The sequence below is a fragment of the Manacus vitellinus genome, unplaced genomic scaffold (genome assembly GCF_001715985.3).
Source record: "Manacus vitellinus isolate BGI_N305 unplaced genomic scaffold, ASM171598v3 scaffold_16_pilon, whole genome shotgun sequence".
Classification (NCBI taxonomy): Eukaryota; Metazoa; Chordata; class Aves; order Passeriformes; family Pipridae; genus Manacus; species Manacus vitellinus.
Window position 1 is genome coordinate 16,064,945 of NW_021939189.1, and position 23,107 is coordinate 16,088,051.

The following is a 23,107-nucleotide window of genomic DNA, read 5'->3' on the forward strand; positions in this document are numbered from 1 at the left end:
CTCTGCCCATTCAACACTACCAAGAAGGGGGTGACAATTGTGACAGGAGGACCCTGAGGGTGCAAATGACTCAGGGGCCAGGCTGGGATCATGGAATGACCACACTCACATTAACCATTCCACGGGAAGCATTTCTACTTGGACTTGTCGTCCACGTGTACTCCAGTCCTGAGGAAAGGGGTCAGCAAACCTCAGCCCCTGTGCCCAGCACAGAAAGTGAAACACTGGTGTGGAGCAGATGCAGGGAGGAAACTCATCAAAGCTCAAAACCCATCTCAAACCCAAGGCTTCAAGGCTTTTTACATGGAATTTCAGGCTGGTGTGAGTTAGGAGGGACCTTAAAGCTCATCTCATTCCACCCCCTGCTATGGGCAGGGACACCTTCCACTATCCCAGGTTGCTCCAAGCCCCATCCAACCTGGCCTTGGACACTTGCAGGGATGGGGCAGCCACCATCTCTCTACCACCTGAAGATCAGTAGATCCAACGTGCTCTTCTTGATGGTGTAAACAAGCAAGGACATGTCCAAGTGACACTTTTACAACCCTTTTTTTGAGAGCCACTGCAACACAGTCTTTTCCAGACAAACTCCCCTGAAATTTTCAGTGCATCAAGCTGTGAAAAAACCCTCCAGCAGCTGCAAAATAAAGCAGCAGCTCGATACACCAGGAAAAGCAGCTGCCTATGAGGTACAGAGGTTGTGGTGGGACAGTCATGTCTGAAAACCCTCAAAACCACAATCCCTCCATCCCTTTGAGCCAACTCTAAAGCTCTTTTGTTAAACACACAGGAGGAATAACCATCCCATTGGTTGCCAACAGCCCAATGAGTCATGAGTGGGGATTATCAGACATCAATAGTCTTTGTAAAGTCCCAAAATGCCAAATGAATCCCACTCTTCCTTCCTGACTGAGACAGACCTGAATTTAAGTCCCCTCTCCTACTCCCTGAGCCAGAGGAAGACCAGGAGAGGCCTCTTATCATGGGGAGGCTCCAGTCAGAGCAACTCAAATTCTGCTCTGTGGAGCATGAGCAGGTCAGTGGTGAACCTGCTCTAAAGTGAGGTCACTGGGGGCTAAAATGTGATCAGGATGCTGATGTTGGAAGGAGGTGAACACAAAGCAGGGGTGGTGCCCATCTTTCAACACAATTCGCAGCTTCTTACAAAATGATTTCATCAGAGAGATTCCATCAACATTTCCCAAGGGAGCCTGGTGCTTCTCTGTCCTCCCCCACCACAACACACCCCATCTTTCATTTCTTTGACTGGATACTGGTGACAAACCTCTCTAAGTGAACACATGAGATTTGTGAGCAGTGACATCACCAGCAACATTTTGGGAAGCAGTTGAGAAACTCATTTTCAGTCTCAAGAGGGTTCTTTGATCTCAACTGAAAGAGCAGCAAGGTAAGACTGTTTCCAGCTGTTTCAATCCAAAACAGCTGTTGGGCAGCAGGGGAGGGGGGATTCTGCCCCTCTGCCCCCTCAGGTGAGACCCCCCCTGCAGAGCTGCCTCCAGCTCTGGGGAACAACAGCACAAGGAGGTGGAGCTGCTGGAGAGAGTCCAGAGGAGGCACCAAGATGATCAGAGGGATGGAGCAGCTCTGCCATGAGGAAAGGCTGAGAGAATTGGGATTGTTCAGCCTGGAGAAGAGAAGGCTCTGGGGTGACCTAATTGTGGCCTTCCAGTACCTGAAGTAGCTGACGGGATGGAGAGAGACTATTGACAATGGTCAGGGGGAACAGAACAAGGGGGAATGGCTTCCCACTGCCAGAGGGCAGGGTTAGATGGGATGTTGGGAAGGAATTGTTGGCTGTGAGGGTGGGGAGGCCCTGGCACAAGTTGGCCAGAGAAGCTGTGGCTGCCCCATCCCTGGAAGTTTGGACGGGGCTTGGAGCAACCTGGGTTAGTGGAAGGTGTCCCTGCCCATGGCAGGGGGTGGAATGAGATCATCTTTAAGGTCCCTTCGAACCCAGGCCATTCTATGACTCTAAGTAACCTCCAGCAGAAGGGTAGTTATAAAGTTCTAAACTTTTCTAGCCATTTTTTTTTTAAGTCTGTGCCCAAGATGCAGGAAAAAAGGTAGGAACACCACATCCACTAAATATCCATCACAAAGACACTGCCAGAGCCTCTGTGTGCCCTTTGTTAGGGGAGATTCAAGCCTTGCACAAAGGCAACACTTAACTTTTAAAGATAAAAGCTGGTAACAGTTGCTGAGCTGAAACACACAATCTCAAAAGGGGAGAAAAGATACTTTTTTTTTTCCTGTAAAAAGGAGACAAAATATCTCCAGCTGACCCCTGACAAACACACCATGTGTTGAGTTCTTTGCAGCACACCAGGCTGCTCTCCCAGGCACTACTCAAGATGTTGCAAATTCTTACATGAAGCTACAATTAAGGGGGAAGGGAAGGACTGAGCATGGCGAGTGCTCAGTGTCCTTAAACTGGGGGATAGAAGAACAGGAGAGGCAAAACAAGGAGCTCAGCAGAACAGAACTTATGTATTTTGGGGGTTGTAAAAGGAAAAAGAGGTGTTTCTGTGAGTAAGTCAAAATTCCTGAAAATCCCATTTTGATCACACATAAGACCCTCGAGTCTGGGAGCAGCTGGTGGAGTTGTGGCTGCTCCAAAGCCCCACAGAAGGACACAGGCTGTGAGGGGTCTGAGGGAAAGCTAATGGGAGTCTCCTATAGAGACCCCTGCTCCTGCCACACAGGAACCAGCACTAATGTAGGCTTTGGAACCCAGGAAAAATGTCCAGGGGGTCTTGGATCCCCCCTCTGCTGTGGGATGAATCGGTGCCACAGTCAAGGAATGACATGTGGAGATTAATCAGAGACACTCAGCAACACCCAACTGTGCTTTGGAGAACTCTTACACAGCCACAAGTCACTAAACCACTTCAGACCCATCAGAATAAAGTGCAAATCTTCCAGGAACAGCACAGAAGGGAAGCCAATCCTTTTCTAAATTCATCCCCATTAGTTTCTCCCACGTTATTTTGACCTAAATAAATAAAAGCTGAAAGAAACTCCGAGTGTACAACTTCAAGCACTGAAAATCATCCCCAGAGTTGCCTTTTTAAGAATAAACATCACGTACTGACCTCTGCTAGTTTGTATGGCAAGATCAGCTTCTCCCCCACTGTCACAGTCTTCCTGGTCACCAGGGCCTCAAACAGCATCTCTTCCTTCACCTAAAACAAAAATACTGATGTTAAGGATTGTTTCAGGAATCATTTATTTTAAAATTCAGTTTTTTTAAAAAAAGAGAACAGTGTTTCAAGTTAAAAAAAAAAATCAAAATTCTGTGTAAAGGTTTTCAAATTCAAAATTTACAGATGGAATTAAAAACAAATAATGAAAACACTTGGCAGCCCTTGGCAGAGTTAAGGTCAATGGATAAGAACAAGGCAGCCATAGGGAGGAGCCGACTCAGTATTAGAAACCAGACATCACAGTGTCCAAAGAAACCTGATTTCCTGCATTTCCAGCATTTCCCATGGGTTTCCTTCCTTCCTGATGCAGCTCCTCCCTCCCACACTTTTTGTTGGTAAAAAAGTTCACTTTCTAGCACTGTCAAGATGAAGTCACACAAATTATTCTCTAATCAGCCAAACAGTGTCATCAGTTTAAGAGATATCCAAGTGTATTCAGGGGTTTTTTTGGTGCTTTTCAGCATGGAGAGGAATTAGGAGGAAGAAACCTTTGGAAAAGCACTTGAGATTTACTCCCTAAAGCTCCCTGGTGAGGTGACAATCCCCAGTCAGCTCTCACAGGAATTGGTTTGCAGAACAAAACTCAGTTGTGTGAACAGACGCTTCAGTCAACAGGTCAATGGTGCCCACAAATGAAGTGGTACCTGCAATTTTTGGGAAAAGGCCTCTTTTCCAGCCAGTTTCCAACTCCTCTTATTTTGACATGCCCTGGAGGAACTCAGCAGGTGCCCTCTCTGCCAGGATACATCAGTTAGACCTGAATACTTGGGGTCTTGACTGATCTTTGCTAAATTTCCACCACAAAAAAGAAATTGTTCTTCTGGGTGAAAATCTTGGAGCCCAGAACTCGTGGATATGGGTTGATACAGAGATGAGAAGTTGCACAGAAGTCTCTCCTCCCTGAAGGACTGCATGCAGACCCCAGAGATGTTCAGAAGATCTCTGGGGAAGGCCAAAATCCACATTCCTGAGGCCATCCAAGGCCACATTTTTATTGCAGGGAAACAATTTATGAAAATGGGAAACTTCGTGGTTTAACAGTTGGACTCAATGGGCTCAGAGGTCTTTTCCAACTGAAACAATTCTCTGATTGGATGTACTTTGACTTATTGGTTTAATCCAGGAATTAGGCCCCATAAACCCCACAGGACACATAGACCCCATAAGCCCCACAGGCCTTATAGGCCCCATAGGCTCCAGAGACCCCACATACCTGATAGGCCACATATGCCCCATAGGCTTCAGAGCCTGAATTAGTATGAAGAGGAATTAGTGTGAAGAGGAAATGCAAAGGAGCCAGGGAAACTCCAGGAATCCCACAAACCATCACAACAATGATGTTGTTCTGTACAAAAATCTATTTCTACTAAAAATACCATCCTGGGACTCTCCCTGAGAAACTCCAGGGCATTCCTATAGAACTGACTTTTCCTGAAGCACCAACTAACAAGAGCTTGTGGCTGTGGAAAGCAGAAGACATCAAGCCACCTGTACATGATGTCACCCAGCAAGGTTTTTATGTCATTGGAAATCAATGCCTCGAGGTTCATCTCATGAGTGCCCAGGACAACTCTGGAGCCCCCAGCTCCCACCATCTGATTTGACCCTTTAAAATCAAGTGGGGAAAAACATAATCCCCTGGTTCATCCAGAAATCCACAGCAAGATTTCACATTTGTTTTCGGTTCCTCTGCATCCACCAAAATCCGTGATTTTTTAGTTTTCATCTCTGGGGGCGAAGTGTGGACACTTTTCCAGCAGGTTGTGACCACAGGACCATCGGCTGCTCTCCCTCAACTGCGTAGCTTGGAGCAAGTGAGTCTCAACCATCCCTAATCCCACTTCAGGGCCGTGCAAACCCACAGCTGGCTCAACTTAATTATCCCAGGCACCAAGACAGAGGGCTGTCAGATGGTTCCTAATCAAAACAGTCCAATGAAATATCCCTAAACAGCATAAATGCTTCCAAGTCTCGGATTTGTCAGCAAACACAGGGATTTTAAACAACTACCCACACCATACCTCACCATCCCCAGCTCATGTCCAGCCTGGTTTCCTTCTCAGCTTTCAGGACGGATGAGACCTGTGGATGTGGATCCTTCATCTCCTGGCCTGGAGGGATCGCATTGAACCACCCTCTCATAGAGAAACACACTTGGCAAGGATGGGAATGTAATCCCTGCCCCTCCCTGTGTCTCTGCCTGGGATTACCACCCAGTGGAGCTTGATCTCCATTCCTTCATTGCCTCAGAGCACCAACAGCCAGGGCACAGTCAAACCAGCCTGATTGTCACTGAGGGTCACAGTGTGAAGGTACTCGGCTCCTGATGCCAAGGAGGAGCCACAGGAGTTTTCCAAAGATAAACCCAACAACTAAGGACACCTGGTGCAGCTTCCCCATTGCCTACACCCAACACTTCCTCCTCCAGTAGGTGTGACCCACTGAAATAGGGATAAATCCCATCAGAGCAGAGGAGCAAAGCTGAGAACATCCCTTACTGCTTCACTTTTTGCCTTGGAAGTTCCACTCCTAGGTCTCGTCCTGTGGATCTTTGCTTTCTGGTGCTGAAGGGCATGTCCTGCTCTCCCTCTCAAACATGACCTGGAGGAGTTTATGTCTTAAATCTCCATTTTGTCCCTGTAATTAAGACTTCAGTGCCACNCAAACCAGCCTGATTGTCACTGAGGGTCACAGTGCGAAGGTACTCAGCTCCTGATGCCAAGGAGGAGCCACAGGAGTTTTCCAAAGATAAACCCAACAACTAAGGACACCTGGTCCAGCTTCCCCATCGCCTACACCCAACACTTCCTCCTCCAGTAGGTGTGACCCACTGAAATAGGGATAAATCCCATCAGAGCAGAGGAGCTCTTTTTGTCTAGGAAGTTCCACTCCTAGGTCACGTCCTGTGGATCTTTGCTTTCTGGTGCTGAAGGGCATGTCCTGCTCTCCCTCTCAAACATGTCCTGGAGGAGTTTATGTCTTAAATCTCCATTTTGTCCCTGTAATTAAGACTTCAGTGCCACATGTGAGTGGAACCAGCGCCAAGGGCCGGATGGGCAGAGCTCCACAACCCAGGGAAGGATGACCGGCTGTGAACGCCGGCGGAGCACGGCGGGAGCCGCCAGGCAAGGGCTGGGCTGGAGCCAGAGCAGGCAGGGATTGCTTCTCCAGCACTGCTGGGCTGTTATCTTAGAGCAGCTGAAGGAAAATGAACCCTTTCCAACTGGACAGCAAGAAAACATCAGGTTTTGTCTCTCCTCCCATATTTGAGAGAGGGATTACAGGGCTCAGGGCTTGTTCAAAAGCTGCCTGGGGTGGAGTAACAGCAAATACATTCAGATTTCTATCAGTTCTTCTTGGAAAAGAGCTGGATCTTTTCCTCAGACTTTCTTTCAAATAACCAGAGAGTTAGAAAGGACCTGAGGGAATGGCTGGAGCTGTGTCTGGGGAGGTTTAGGCTGGATATGAGGAAAAGGTTCTTCCCCCAGAGGGTGGTCGGGCACTGAACAGGCTCCCCAGGGCAGTGGGCACAGCACCAAGGCTGACAGAGCTCAAGGAGTGTTTGACAACACTCTCAGGCACCGGGTGGGATTGTTGGGGTGTCTGTGCAGGACCAGGAGTTGGATTCGATGGTCTCTGTGGGTCCCTTCCAACAGAGAATATTCCACAATTCTATGAAGTTTTCTGAGTCAAGTTCTGGCTCAAAACATCTGATGAAGATGAAGATGTCCCTGCTCAGTGCAGGGGTTTGGACCAGATGAACTTTGGAGGTCCCTTCCAACCCAAATCATTCCGTGATTCCACAAAACTCTGTCCAGAAAACAGATCCAGAAGAAAAAGCTGGATTCAAGCACTGTCTGCCTCATAATCCCCTCACCTCCCCAATTACTTTCCAAGATGTTTATCACATGAGGAGCAGAACACTTGTGGGATCCCTCTGGGAAGCTGAAGATGATTTTTTAGTAGAAGAAGAACTTGAGCACATAAATCTCCCGTGGAGGCCAAACACAAATGGCCTCGATGCACAGGGAGATCTGGCAAAGTTAATTGAGGGCACTTGATAACTTATATTTACCTTTCTTTGCACCAGGGATGGCTACTAAACCTACAAACTGAACATAAAACTGCTCCATTGAGCACAGACAGAACTTACCTCCTTCTCCAATGGAAATAATTTCCTCTATTAGTAAACCTACAAGAATTAAAATGTTCTTGCTCTTCTAATGGCAAAAAAAAAGTCTCTCTTAAGTTCAACCAGATAATTTCTAAGAGATTGTTTTTGCTGATAAACCCACAGATGAGCCTTTCCAAGATTTTCCCCCAGAAGTACAAAAGCTTTGCCCGGTTTTCCCCAACCCTCCAGGATTTCTGCAGGGATATTTGCAGCGCTTGCACAGGACCCCACGTCTGCTGGATCCATCAGGCAGCCTTGACATCACTCCCCGGCACGGCATTTCAGCAGAGTTTAAACAAAGGCCGTGAAAAACCTGCCAAAAGCATCACATAATCCACAGGCTATGTCTATTCCTGACAAAAAAATGGAATCAGGGGTTTACTGTAAATGAAACAATGATCTGCAGAGTCTGGCCAAAATCCTATATTGCAGTTTGCTGCTTCAACAAATGCTGGGCTGGATGGTTTAATAAAGCAAAAACATGTTGGATGGGGTGTTGGTATCTAAGAAAATGCAAATCCAGTGCAGGTCATCATCTCCTCCCAGATTCCTTCAGAAAATCTCTGTATTGCTTCATTTTATAAGGACACAAATCCTATTATCCAAAGGGAAGATGGCTGTGCAGTGGTGGTGCATTAGCTGGTGCAGGAGGGAAACTCCCCCAGTCGTCCTTGGAGGTTCCAACGCAAACCCAGCTCACAGAATTTGGGCCAAACTTCCCTTTGGAGAGGGAAAACACCTTAGTTTTGCCCAGATGTCTCATTTCAGCCAGGCTGTTGGTTCCCTTCCGGCACGTGAAGGCCAACACTCCATCGGAGCCGTGCTTGGCCAACCCAGCTCCTGCTCCTCTGAGCCCTTCCACCAAGTCCAGGTGGACTTTTTCCTTCTCTTTTCCATGTCAAATCCTTGACTGAACAAATCCCACGAGCCTTTTGAGCATAAAAACTAACCCAAAACTTTTCCCAAAACAGGGAAGTATCGGATCACAGAAGAGGGGATTTCTCCCATCACTTTGCTTTGCTCCAGACCGTCCCACCAGGCACCCGGTGGCTGCAGGAAGGGAAGCCCAACTCTTTGTCAGCTCATATTATTTCCATTCTGTGATGATTTTCCAGTCTTAGCAAGCAATGCCAAGACCTAGGGAGGGGATTAACAACTTTTTCAAGCCAATTCATAAGTTTTAGTAACAATGGGAAAAGCAAAAGCGTTCTCTGCGCAGTGACCACAAAAAAAAAAAAAGTAATAAAAGTAATTGCCCAAATGAGACAAAATACAAAGTGTCAAATGTTTCAACCAGTATTTTTGGTGTCTGGCTGAGAAGAATTCACTACACTGAATGTGGAGAGTTGTAAGCAGCCAGCTCCTGAGTAAAGTGGGATGGATGATCTTTGTAATGGTGTTTCATCTCTTTGAACTCTTTGGTTCTCCCTTTTGGTCAAATCTGAATAAGCAACGACAGCTTTTCAGATCTGAAAAAAATCTGCCATTTCAGAAAAGAAATCAATTCAGAAAATGGGGTTATTTCCTTGATTTCAGTGGGTCTGTTGAAAAGTTTACACTTGGAGGCAGCCAGAGTCTCCAGTACCAGGGATAAATTACCATATAATGCAAATTTTAGGACAAGCAACACTACTTCCCCAAATCCAGCCATGTATTTCACCAGATCACCCCCGAGATCTGCACTGCCCTGATTAATTAACAAGCATTTTATGTTCTGTGTGGCCATTTAACTTGCAAAGGGATCATCAAGATGAACAGAAATCCATCACTTTGCTCAGCTACACCAGAATCTAGTAGTGTTTGTTTTTTTTTTTTCAAAATGATGAAAAATATTAATTCATTAATTTATTTTTCCATGTTGTTGACACTACCTGGTTTCAGACCATGGCATCAAGCCACCCTTGGATTTATGTGGCTCATCTGATGCATCATTTCACATGTTCATGAGTAAAGAACACACCGGTACCTCACAGGGTGGAGATGTTGCAGAAGAGTTTGTTTGTAAAGTCAGGGCAAAGACCCAAAGCCTGGAATGGAACTCTTTCAGATCTCTAAGTCACTCTCTTATCCAAAGCTTTTTTAAAAAACAATTACTTAACTCACTTGGCCACTTTTACAGGGTAAAATCAACAACATTCTCCTCCCAACTTATATTTTCCTTCTGTGTATTTCTGGCATCTCTAAGGCCAAGACACAAAGAGCATCCAGCTGCTCATCCCCAGACTTTAATTCAAGGCATTAATGAAGTGCTATGAAAATCCCTGACAACCAATTCCCAAGTTCTTTAGGTCAGGAGACAACACAATTATTTAATGGAAGGAATGGGCAGAGCATCAGGTGTCCACAAAATGAGGAGTCACCTTCAGATGCTTCTCATAAAATCAGTACAAATTAACCTTCCAGACCATCCAGGGAGTACAAAAGGATAAAGAGAACTGTTGTTATAACCAACTACAAGAGTAACATTTCAGTTACAAGTGGTTTAAAGCACTTCAAGAGAAGTGAGAGCAAAGAGAGCTTTTGGCCACCTCTGCCCACGTCAGGAGGGGCTGAATCCCAGAATATGCTGAGTTGGAAGGGACACACAAGGATCATTGAGTCCAGTTCTTACCCCTGCAAAGGACCATCCCCAGGCACACCATGTGCCTGAGAGTTGAGTCTTACATGGTCTTACAACAGCTCCAGCTTCTCAGACAGGTTTGAAGCAGACCTGAGGAGCATCAGGGCACTTGGATGGTTGGCCACTGATGGAACTGCTGTGTTGAAACAGCAGCTTTGCTTCCCACCCAGACCTGCTTTGCAATCTTTCCTATTTAACCACACAAGCAGGATTTTCAGTCAATGAAACCCAAAGTTGAAGAGTAGGGGCAAAAAACCTGCAGTAAAAAGCTCACCAAAATCTCTTTCTAACTTTCCACTGGCAAACACGAACAAGAGGTAACACAGGAGAACTTACTCTGCAGGGAAACGGGAAATAAATTCTGGTATAAACCACAAGTGGTTCATCAGGTGGGAACATAGCAGGAGGAAAAGCCAAGCCTTACCTCCAGCAGCTCTGACACAACAGGAAGGATTTCAGGGTTACAAATATCAATGGAGTCATCCCTGTAGGTCTTCTTTTTGTAGCGGATGTTCCCCAGGTGCAGGATCGCCGACAGGAGAGAGAAAATCCTACAGGAAACACAGAGAATTCATTTGCACTCAGCTGGTTTTTTTCATAAAGCAAATTAAAAAAAATCTCCAAGGGTCATCTTCCTATTTGGTTCCTTCTTCTAATTTTCAATCCAACGTGTCCAACTCAACTCATGTCAAAAAGGTTTTCACTCAGTCAAGTACCAAACTTGCACTGCTGAGGCTTCCTTGAAAATCACTGAACACGTCAAAGCCGTGGTTACAAAATGACCCCCACGTTGTAAGAAAAACAGAGATCCTCGAGTGATCTTAATATCCAGATGAAATATATATCATGCAATTGCCTAAATGAAGGGGGAGAGTGGGCTTGGCCAGGCAGGAGACCCTCCTTAGTCCCCTGGCACACATTTGTCCTTCTCCCATCTAGGCCAACGTAGGAAGCCTACACAAAACAGGCAAAAATAACAGGCTTTTATAATATATAAGCAACTGAGACAGAGAAAAGTAAATTTATCCAACCAATTTTCCAGTTTGGGGGGCAATTTGGTCATTTTTAAGTTGTATCCACCTCCAGAAAAATAGGAATATCCTGAGTTCAAAGGGACACGAAAAGATCATGGAGTCCAACTTCTGAGTCATGGCTGACTTCAGCTATAAACCCTGCCTGTCCCTATTCCTACCCTCTCTGGGGATTTAAAAATGACTAACCCAAATGTGATTCCCAGCCATGCCACCAGCTTGGACAACACCACTCCAAGCCAGTCCTTCCTTTTCTCCAGACCAGAGGTACTGATTCCCTATTGCAAATTACAGGGGTGCAATTATCAAAATTTCTCTGTTTCCACATTGGTGAAACCCTGTGCTATGGTATAAAAAAAGCTACTTATAAAAGTATAGTAATATTTAAACTGTCCTTTCTAAGCTCAGCTGATGGTGGTTCCTTATTAGTGTTACAGTTGTACAACCCTGAGCAAAATAAATTTGCTGGTATAGTGAAGAATTGGCTTTATTTTTGACAAGCAAAATTCACCAGGAGAAACACAAGGAAAAATCATTGCACAGTAAATCAAAAGTGTGAATTTACTGTACCATCCAACTCTGCTCAGTCCTCACACAGAGTGATTGCTTTACTCTGGCAATTAAACCCCCTCACTGCACCCTCAACAAACCTTGTCGCTGAAACCTGATAAAAGAAGCTGCTCACACTGGAAGTTTGTATTCCTGGGTTTATCCATGTGTGTGGGACAGATAGAGAAAAAGCAGTTTTAATTTCAGAATTGATTTGTTACAAGTGGGGGATACAGGATGAGCTGCTGAAAATTGTCGGTTGGGTGAAAATGTCTTTGTGGCAATTTTTTAATGTCAAATTTATCCCAACCTACTCAACATGAGAGGAATTATCTTGTGGGTTTGGCTGAAGATGACTCTCATAGAAATCCTTGCAGTTGGTGGAAGGTGCTGTACTGCAATCTAAGTAAAAAGTCCAGTTTTCCAACCAGTACTTCCAGTGAATTTAGGAGGGAAAATGAGTGTACAGAGGTGCAACTGCATGCAAAGGGTTAAGTTTGAGGAGTGATAATCAGGATTTCTGATTAAACCAGGATCTGGATTCATGACATGCAGAGTAAGCCATGACTATTCATGAACAGTTGAAAAATACTTGAAGATGTCAAGTTCTGCCAACGCTCCATTTGCATGAGGAGAATTGTTAACTACGGTAACGATCACGGGATCACGGAACAGTTTGGATTGGAAGGGACCTTAAACTCAACTCATTCCACCCCCTGCCACGGGCAGGGACACCTTCCACTAGCCCAGGTTGCTCCAAGTCCTGTCCAGCCTGCCCTTGGACACTTGCAGGGATGGGGCAGCCACAGCTTCTCTGGAGAACATCGTTCCAGTGACTCACAGCTCCTTCCCAAGGGTCACGTTCACTCGAGTCAGGCCATTATGGAGGGAGGTGACCTCAACTAATATCATGGAAAATGAACTCACTGTCTGCGTGTCTTCGGCAGGAATCCCACCATCTCCATGGCCAGCTGTAACCGCTCAAAGTCGTGCTTCAAGTCCTCCCCTTCCACGGAGAAGCAATCCTGGAAATTCCAACAACACAAGGAGTGAGCACCAGGAGAAATTAACTCAGGGCACGTCCAGGTGGCCAAGTCAGCGCTCCAGAAACATCCCTGTGTGATCTCCAAGCCTTTGGTCAGCAACATTTCCAAGCTGGGACTGGAAGAATTACATTTGGGGCTAATTTCTCCTGGAGATACATCCTTATTTCCCAGCTTTAACACAAGACGAGTCGCTCGGCAGTTTGGGACAACTCACACACAAAAGGGCTCTGAATTAACAACTAGGTGAAATTTGTTTCCCATTTACAGGCAGTTTCTTCCATAAGAAGTCCTGCTCCATTAAAAATTCCTATAACTAAAGAGGAAAAATTCAGTTTAGAAAAAAATCCACGTAATTTCATGTCACTTATCAGTGAATTAAACCCTGCGTGGGAAAGTTTTAAATATGTTTTTTCACTAACTTTATTCTAATTCCAGGGAAGTTATCTAAAAATGCAGGCACTGGGAGAATTTGAAATCCAAGATATTTTATACTTCGTGGAGGCTCCTCATGTGTCTGAACAGTTTAGTTTTTTCAGATAATGCCTGGAATATTTTACTAACACTTATATAGAGACTTTCTGCAAGTTAATCCAGGGATAAATAAATTCTATAAAAATTCCAGAAATTCTAAAAAATTCTATTAAAAATCTACTGAAATAATAAAAATAAAAATTTTAGCTTTCAATTAATTAAAAACCTGAATCTGCATATTTTATTTTGATCCTTTTCCTGTAAATCACATATATCACCCAAGCAAAAATCTGCACAAATAATTTGGAAATTCTGGAATAAACAGGTTATGTGAACACTTGGGAAGACACTTGGACTCACTTATAGCCCAGAAAATAAACCATAAATATGGAATATAGAGAATGAGGTTATTTTATGGTATCAGTTCTGTGTCTTGCAGCATATAAAGCCTCACAACTGTATCAGCATCATTACAGCCAGAGCTACCATTTAAGGAGGAAATCTTTATTTAAAATCTTTATTTATATTGGGTTTGTATTTAAATAATAATATTATTACATATTGTGTTATTTACATTTTTAAAATATTTATTACAAAAGAGGAGATTCCCCCACAACTGCACCGTCCCCTCAACTAAAAGCCAGAGAAGAGCAACTGGACAAGAAAATTGACAATTTGGAATCAATTGTCCCCAGGGACAAGTTAATGCTCCACAGACAAAGGGAATTTGGAGCTGTTGAACAGGAAAACCACTTAAAGCCACGCACAGGGGCTGAAATTTAAGGAGAAAAGAACATGCCTGAGTTAGGAAATACTCCTCAGAAAAGGGACTTTTTCACCTTTTATTAGGAGAAGGTTGAAAATTCCCATTTTTTAAGAGCTGTGTGTGTCCAAAGGAACACAAAGACACCCACACTGTGGAGCATCACCAGCGTGGTTATTGACACCACAAAACTTGGGGACAGGGAGTTGTCCCTCCTGAACTCCAACCTTGGCTTCCTCAGCACCTGCCCTGATGCTGAGGACAACTTGGGGGTGTTTCCACCCCCGTTCTGGTGGCACCTGGAGTGGGCAGGACAACAACAAACCCACAAATCCTGCAAATCAGGCCTTTTGAAAGCGTTTTATAGAGACACTGAGGGGTGCTTCTGGTGGCACTGCACATTCCAGGAGCTGTTTCCATTCGCTGGCACCCTTCCTCCAAAATGAAGTCACGAGTCCACAGCAAACCCCAGGGACAGCTCAGAAGTGGCACAATCTCTGCCCGAAGGCAATTTAATTAATGATTTACATAACAATTGCCCGACTCATTAATCCGCATGGAAAGGCTTTTAGCAAATTCTCTCCCTAAGAGCGGATGCTCTCCGCAGCGTTCCGGCCCAGCGCCGCTTCCTGATGGATGAGAAGGGGATGATAATTACAGACAAGAGGAGGTTCCTTGAGATTCGAGCAGACAAGTCCATCCCCACAGACCAAATAGGTTCCCAGTACAAGGGGGTCCCCTGCTTCCCATCGTCACATCGAAGCAATCCATGGATTTCCATGGAAAGTTTAAAGAGGATAAAATAGAGTTGCTTTATAAACCACCCGCCTGCAGTGGGTTGAATCCATGGAGGTGGGGAGAGGTCTGGGGTAGGCTTGAGAATGACTCATCAGCTGAAGCAAAGATGTTATTTCCTAGGAATATCAGAGCAAATGATCCCAAATAAAACGATCCTAAACAGCTAAACAGTCAAATTGTAACAACATGTGGGTTTGGGGTTGCTTTAATCGTAATTCCTCCAGGAAATTGTCCCAACCCATTCCTAAAGCAACCACGGGCTTTGCAACTCATAAAGTGCATATAGAACAGCATCTACTCAGCACTCCCTGCTCCTCCAGGACCCCCAAGGATGCTGATGGATTAAGGATGCCAATCCAATATCCCATATTTTTAATATTGGGAGGGTTAGATCCCCTTTCCCTCCCCCTCCACTAAGGATTTTGCAAGGAAATCTTGGCTATTAAGACACTTATTTAGCCCAGGTGAAGCCCAGCTCTTTCACACATCACCCCTTACTCTTCCAGATGCATCAGCAAGAGCTTGGCAACCATCAAGCACACGGCAAAATGAGCAGGAACCACAGGCAGCTGATCCCAAACATGCTCCCACATGCAGGACAGAGCCCAGGGAGCACCACAGGCCACACAGACTCCAAAGCACATCACCAGCTGAAGGGGGAGAAGCTTCCCCATTGCCCTTTTTGGGGTGATCCATGTGGAAAGGATGATCATGTCAGCAGAAGTATCTCAGGAGAACAAACTGTTTTGCACTCTGAACAATATCAGGATTTGATTTTCTCACAGATGGTTGGGGGGTGTTTTTGGTTTGTTTTTTTTCCCCTGGAAGCTGGAGAGCGGATACACCACTACAACCAGCACGAACTGATGCTTCTCCTGGGGCTGCAAGAGGCTGATCTGCTGTTTTGTCAGAAAGGAATTTCAATTTTCACGTTGCTGCCACATTCACAGTTCCCATAAATCATCCCATCTTATTATCAAGAAGGAATAAAACCCCCTTAGTCCATAAAACTAAGATGACTGTGAAGAGCTGACCATCCCCAGCTGCTGAAGCAGCTTTCCAGATGGAAGGAACCCAAAAAGGGCGATGGAGAAAACCAACTGGACCATCACAAGCAACAGCACTGCAGGGGCAGAGGGGAGTTAATGGGTTAAGCTCAGTTTGGCTTTGCTCCCCCAGGGAGAGCAGCAACACGCGGGTTCTGGTACTGACCGGCTCAGAGTCATAGCAATAATCATCCCAGCTCTGGCTGAGGGGTTTCTTTGTCATCTGAAAGCAAGGCAGAGCGGGTTAAGTAGTGCCCAGACCCCAAATAACCCCCACTACCTGCTCCCTGAGCAGGGCAGCGACGGTGGCTCTCCGAGGACAAGAATCGTTTCATCGTTGCTTCCTCGGACTTTTTTCAGGTAAGATTTATAATCCTTTTGCATTCCTGGTGCTGATTCCTTCTCACAGTGTTGCCCTCTCACACAAGAAGGTCAATGGGTTTGAAAACCTTTTCTTTTTCTCCAGAGTTGAAGAAACCTTTGCTTTACCTGAAGCATTTTCCACTGATGGAAAAATCCCACTGAAAAGCAGATTTGGTTGGTTTCTACTCTCAACCTCTGCTCCAGGCACATGTAAGTGCTGCAAAAGTGAGATTCTTCCAGGAACATTCCAAAGCTTTTTAGGAATTTGTGTCTTTTTCCAATCATACAGAGGTGGAGCTGAGAGAAGTCAAGGCACACCAGTGACCAGTCCCAGGAGGGAGAGAAACTTGGCCCCAGAGCTCCTGAGGAGCTGAAAACAAGGATCTAAACCTGCAAATCATTAATTTAGAAACTGATAAAGGTGAATAATCAGCACAGAAAATACTCAGTGAGTTGCAGAGTACAAAGAGGTGGGTACACCTGCCACTGGGGTGGGAGGTGGAGAACTCACCCAAACTCAGGCGATGGTCAAAGTCAACTTGTGTCTAAAAAACTATTTAAATCTTTATTTCCAACCTGCTCCCTGCACTTACAGCCCAGCAGCCTGATGAGCAGCAGAGTCTGGTGCAATCCCTGACTGGGTTATTTGTGATCTGCAATGCAAAGTGCACGTTGTGTCAGAACACACCCGGAGGAACCGGGAGCAGACAAAGAGTCCTGACTCAAGGCCTGAGTCACCCCTGGACTTGAGGGGCTCAGTGTTATGGTTTCTCAATATTAATATTTATTTTTCAGTCAAACATTTCATTTCCTGGTTATTTTCCCTTTCAAAAGGCAGGAACTTCTCCAGGACACATTTAAGAAGTGACTGGAAATGCTCAAGGTTTATTTTCTAATTTCCCCCCGATATGATTCCCAAATTTCTTTTTCCATTTCTCCACTACCTCTTTTGCCTTTGCTCTCCTTATTTTCCTTTTCCCCTTTGCCTGTAGGGCAGGGGAAAGTTGCTCCTGCACTGTCAGATGGCCTGGATGTGAAACCATGCCCTGCCCACATCTGAAGGCACCATTTTCCCACAGTCCTCAGCGGTAAATGGTCTTCTCACTCTAATTATTAAAAAAAAAAACCTGAAAAACTAAAAACTCAGACTGTCACCATGTCCAGGGAAGTCCAGACTCCACTGCCCTCCTCCACTGGAGGTACCTCAGCATCCTTCCCCAGCCTACTTGTCCCACCAAACCTTCATTTAGATTAAAAGAAACATTTCACCGTCATTTATAACATTTCCCTGCTTCCACATACCACATGCCATTAGATTTCTGATTTTACTTTCAATATTAACACCCTTAAATTGCTATTAAAAAAAAAAAGGGGGGCTGTAATTGAAAGCAATGTTTTCCACTAACACCAAAGGACTGGATGGCCCAACAAAGCCTGGGAATGTGCCAAAACATTCCATCTTGGCACGTTCCTGCTGCAAAATCGCAGCACAGATGGTGCTGGAGACCACACCACGTTCTCCAACGTGCCTGAGGCTCCAAGATGCAGCAAAGAGCCTCCAGCTCTTGGTGTGCTCCCTCTTTGGGCAGATTTCCCAGCCCTGCCGCTCCAGGGTGGGAGTTGTTAATGGGACGGTGGATTTTGGCATCGATCTTTAAAAAGATCTTTAAGAAGCCCCTGGTAATGGAGCCTATTCCAGAGTGAAATTATACCTCTAGAAAGACCAAAGGCCATTTGGGCTGAGCTGTGGGTCCAAGTTTGTCTCCAGCTTATGGGTCAAATCACTCTTCACTGCTCCTCATGTTTCAGTGCCAAGAAAATTGTAATCAGTTAAAATCAGTGGATGACTTAACTCCTCCCCCACATATTCCTCCTCCTTTTTTCCTCTCTGAAGTCCCTATCCACAAGCACCAGTGGACAACTGCTTAAATACCTGAAGTCAATCAGTTTATTATAAAGTTATTATCATATAAGCTGAGTTTACTTGGCTGTTGGTAACACCTCATTCATTCTTAATTCCCGGATTTTCAATGGTTGCTGTGGTTTGATTTCTATTAATTGTTAAATTCAAAGCCAGCCAGGAAGCTACAGGATTAGAACTACCTCATGCAAGGTGTTATATCCAAGTGTCCCACATTTCCCCCTTTTCTCCTGCTCAGCAGACAGATGTTAATGAGGAAACAACATTCACACAGATAACAGAGAAATTATTACTGTTCTTCCCTCCAGCAATTAAAACCTCAATATATTTAACATATCCCAGGGAGGGAAAACACTGATTATTTTCCCCACACTACCAGGTGTTCACATTGCCAAGGAGGAATTATTTCCAGTGATGGGAGACTTCCTGTAAAGCATTAGGAAAACCCATTTTTACTACTCCACCTCTTTTCTTTATTAGCATTAAATGTCAGCAGCAGAAAAGGCAAGGCCCTGTATCGTATTCCTGTATAGAATTCCCACCTGGTTGAGGTAATGATATTCCTCTGGTTGCTTCAGGTGAAATGCTGATCTCTCCTCCTCGCTTGCTCCTGCCAGGAGGTAATAAAAGACATGGTAGTTCCTGGGGACAAAGAGGAAAAAAAAACATGTTAGACCTGAAAATAAACAGCAGCACCAAGCAGGGAGGGCATGGAAAGCTCAGAACCTGAGTTTGCAGCTTCCAGCCTCAGAGCTGACCCCCTATGGAGATGGTCTGTACCCACCGTGTGGGGATGGAAAGGATTCCATGAAGTCATGGAGAATGAGATGCCTCTTTTCCATCCAAGGGCATCCACTGCACTAGAATCTGCTTAAAGAATTCCTAGCTGGGATTATCACGTTTTCCTTCAGAACCATGTGTTGTTGTATTTGACAGAATCCCAGGATCACTGAGGTTGGAAAAGACCTCCAAGGTCACCGAGTCCACCCTGTGCCACATCCAGTCATTCCTTGGACACCTCCAGGGGTGGGGACTCCACCACCTCCCTGGGCAGCCCCTTCCAATGCCAGACCACCCTTTCCAGGAAGAAATTCCTCCTGATGTCCAACCTGAACCTCCCCTGGCACAGCCTGAGGCCTTTTCTTCTCGTCCTGTCCCTTATTCCCTGGGAGCAGAGCACCATCCCCACCTGGCTCCATCCTCCTTTATAGAATCCCAACAGATTTCCTTGCAGTGCAGGAATTACTGTTTTTAAAGACCTCATTACCACTAAAAAAGTAACAACTCTGCAGTTGCATTTCAATAAGACACAACTGAAAAATCTTCAATTATTACAGCTGCTCAAACACTCCAAATACTTGAATATTCCTGAAGCTAAACCCACCCCAGGGACAGTCAGCTGTTCTGCTTCCAGCCAACCCCACCACAGATTAACACTATTTCTTTCTAAAATTAAAACTTTGCTTTCATGTTGGATGCTTTCCAAGAGGATCCGAGTTTAATCATCTTGCAACACCCAAGAGGACATTTGTCAGGGCTGAAGATGCTCTTTAACTCCCAGATCAGCCCTGGAGCATTCCAGAAAACTTCTCACACATCTGTCTCCAGGGGGAAACAGACAGAAGTGCCAAGAGTTGAAAGGCAACAAGAAGGAGAAAAATTATTTAAAATTGGAGTATTAATTACTGAGAGAGGAGAGGAATATCCAACAAATAATATGTTGCAATTAGGAAAGAACAATTCACATCAATTCTATATAATTTTGGCTTTTTCTAGAGGCCCCTCTGAAGGCTCTGTGAAACAGAACTAAAACAGCATCTTCCCCCACCCCCAAATTAGATATTAAACAGCTCACAAATTGCCCAAGAAAACACATGGGATGTAACAGCCCATCTGACACGAATCAGAAAGACAGTGAAAATAGAAACAAAATCTGACAACATTCTGGTGGAAGGTTCTCTGCCCACAGCAGGAACAAGATGGTCTTTATGGTCCCTTCCCACCCAACCCATTCCCTGATAAATCAAAGGCTGTTGATAAAATAATGGCGTTTACTTTCTCCGGGTGGCACATTTCTCCCTAAACAACAAAACATAAACACAGAGACAGAAGATGCATCATTTCTCTGTGCAGCACAGGGTCAGGAGCGTGGAAATCCTGCTCAAGCAGGGGTTTAAAGTATCTGTGCCACAGACAGGAGTCAAACCCATCCCTGTAGGCAAAACAGAGGCACCTACCGCTCGTTGTGCTCCTGGTAGACCAGGCGGGACTTCTCCAGGAGGTATTTTTCCACATAAGCTCTGCAAGGAACAAACAAAACCGTTATCCCTCGACCCAAAACTCAACTGAAACGAAGGCAGCTTCACCAGGGCTGCTGAGCCTCGGTACCCACACAAAGAACTTCCAGCCTTGCTTCACTTAGTTATATAAATTTCTTCCTCGGCAGAACAAGCCCAATATTATGTTTGGCTTTTGAGGTTTTTTTGGTTTGATACGAAGCCAACACTAACTTGGATCTGAAAAACATGAGCTCAGATGCATCAGCCTCCGGGCAGGGAGAAATGTTGACGGCAAGGAAAGAGCTCAGATCCCTGTTCCATCCCAGCCCAGCTGCTCACAGCCCAGGAGTTGTGCACACGAGGAATATCTGCCTGCAAAGCTCTGCAAGAGGTGACTTAGCTGCATTGCCATTCCCTCGTCCAGGAGAGCCACTTCCCAACAAAAATTCAAGTTCTGAACTCATGGCTGCAGTCAAACAAAATAAACAATTGGGAAAGCTCCTTATTGCAGTTTACATTTTCTCCTGAGAGCCTCCCCAACAAACACGTTCGATTTGCACATTAAACCCTTCGTTCAAGCCTGGCGAGTTAAGCCAAGCCTCCCCAGGTTTTTTTCTTCCAAACAACCCTAACCAGTAATGACAGGGATTTAGAACCCCAAGCTCTAAGTGGCACTTTGATGATGGAGCTGTGTTTTTCCAGCTACAGATGCCCAGTGACGTGGCACCGACAGTAAGGGCCACGTAGGAACCGGGAAACCCAAGGAGTCTTGGGATGGTTGGACAAGGAGGTGCCTCTACACTCACTGCCCCAGCATAAATGGGGCAGCCAGACCTATTTATTACTCACATCAAAATAATTGGCCCTTCCTTCCACTGAAAAATAAAATAGAAATCATTTGGATGTGCTGCAGAGGTTCTGTGAAAATTCTTAAGGCAACTTTTGGGAAAGGCCACTGGAAGTGGCAGATCCAAATCCCCATGGGATGGCCTTGCTGGACAGGAGGAGCAAAGACAGATAGACAGCAGAGCTGTGTTATTCCTCTGGCTGAAAGGTTTATTCCTGTGGGGAAGCTGAGAACAGTTTGTGGATATTCCTCACCAACAGGTAGGGGGGTTTCTTACATCCCCAATTTTTCCTTCCCAAGCCACACCACGAGTTCACTGCAGGGTCAGGGAACAGAGGAATGAGAAACATATTGGAGCATCCCAGATCCCACTGGTGGGATCCCACTGCATAACAGCTCAGACACTGCTGGACAACAGCCTGCCCCACATCCATCCCCTTAGCATTCATCCCTTCCCCTGTCAGCCATGATAACCCCCCCAAAAATCACTCTCATGCAACAATTTAGGTGGGAAAGGTCTTCTAGAGGTCATCTGGTCCAAACCAGTTTTTAAATAGAGGGAAATCTGTAAATTTTTAAATTTTATTTTAGATTTTCTTTTTAATGGATTTTTCAATCTATTTTTTTTGTAGATGCCCCTCTACTGCTGTTTTGGCCAAATGCTCCTTGCTTAGTGCAAAGGTTGTAATGAATCCATGTCCCAAGAACAACATCCATCCCCTCTTGGGACAGGATGGTAAAAAGGAAAAATCAAATTGTGTCTTAAAAAGTTAAAGTCTCCAAATGTTTTCTTTTTATTTACCATTCTGAACTACATCAGATCGACCTCTAAGAGTAAAAAAAAAGAGAGTTCTAAGGGGATGATTTTGTGTAAAATACAGAGAACAGAGAATCTCCTGGGTGACAATACTGAAACCTGAGGCTGTTTATATATATGTTTTTATATATATATATTTTTATATATATATTTCATACTCAAATCCCACCATGCCAAACACCCCAGCCCAGGGAGGGTGAAAGCACTGGTTCCCTGCTATTTCTGACCTCTGAAGAGAGCAAAGTTCTGATCTGGGGGTGCAAATTAGCCTCATCAGCAAAGCAAATGATGTGCAGAACACAGGGTGATAATTGATTTGGGTTGTGCTTAAAATCTGGGCTAAGTTTTTAAAAATATCTTCTTTCTACGGAAAAAAAACATGGCCTTGTATGCCAGGAAGAGCTGACATTTTTATTTAAACATGTTTTATTTTTACTGGGAGGGCACTGCAAGCTTAGAGCAGAGCACAGTCACATCACCCCGTGCAACCAAAGGCCAAGACAGCCCATTTTTTAAAAAGGAGAGGAAAATTCCCTTATTTTATGAACTAGAATGTATCAATATAACATTACAGGCACCTTTCTGCCCAAGTATAAATAGAGGCCACAACCACAGCGCTGCCACATCGTGCCAGGATAATAGAGAGTTAAGGCATTTGTTGGATTCCTGTTCCCCTGTGCTCCAGGAGGTATTAAAAAATGAGGTTTTAAAAGAACTGTGCAGCAGAATTAAAGAAGGGGGGGGGGGAAAAAAAGAACATCAGATTTGACGTAGGATGCAAAAGCAGCAGGAAGGGACACGGAGAACCCGAGCTCACTGCAAAATTAATGGCAGCTCTCAGTGTGCTGCTGTTCTGCTGGAAAATAACAAAAAAACTGAACAGCAATTCTCTCAAATACCAACAAAGTCCCAGCAAGAGATCTCTGAGCCAGCTGCAGGAATTACACAGCCCCTGGAATGTTGCTTCTACTCTGCATTTCTCCAACTGCATTAATTAACCTGGACAAAAAGCAGAGTTAACAAAGCCCTGCTCGTTTAGAGCCAGCTCCAGTCCCTTGGTGATGACCTGTGCTATGGGCTAAAGTCAAAGTCAGGTTTAGGGGGTTCCATCCCCTACTATGGGGGGGGCAGCCACAGTTTCTCTGGTCAACCTGGGCC

The 23,107-nt window shown here is 45.0% G+C and overlaps 1 protein-coding gene across 4 annotated transcripts in view; it reads right to left on the minus strand.

Moving 5' to 3' along the window:
* The window catches only part of MYO9A (myosin IXA), a 134,980-nt gene that overhangs the window by 83,312 nt on the left and 28,561 nt on the right, over nt 1-23,107 (minus strand). For 3 of the 4 annotated variants that reach the window (XM_025894841.2, XM_025894842.2, XM_025894843.2), the window contains exons 3-8: nt 20,244-20,306; nt 18,549-18,648; nt 15,889-15,945; nt 12,526-12,623; nt 10,443-10,569; nt 3,114-3,203 (exon numbers count right to left, since the gene is read on the minus strand). In XM_025894841.2, coding sequence (XP_025750626.1) covers nt 3,114-3,203; nt 10,443-10,569; nt 12,526-12,623; nt 15,889-15,945; nt 18,549-18,648; nt 20,244-20,306 — 535 coding nt within the window. The remainder of the gene's footprint in view (nt 1-3,113; nt 3,204-10,442; nt 10,570-12,525; nt 12,624-15,888; nt 15,946-18,548; nt 18,649-20,243; nt 20,307-23,107) is intronic. The other variant, XM_025894844.2, reaches the window with a different exon arrangement.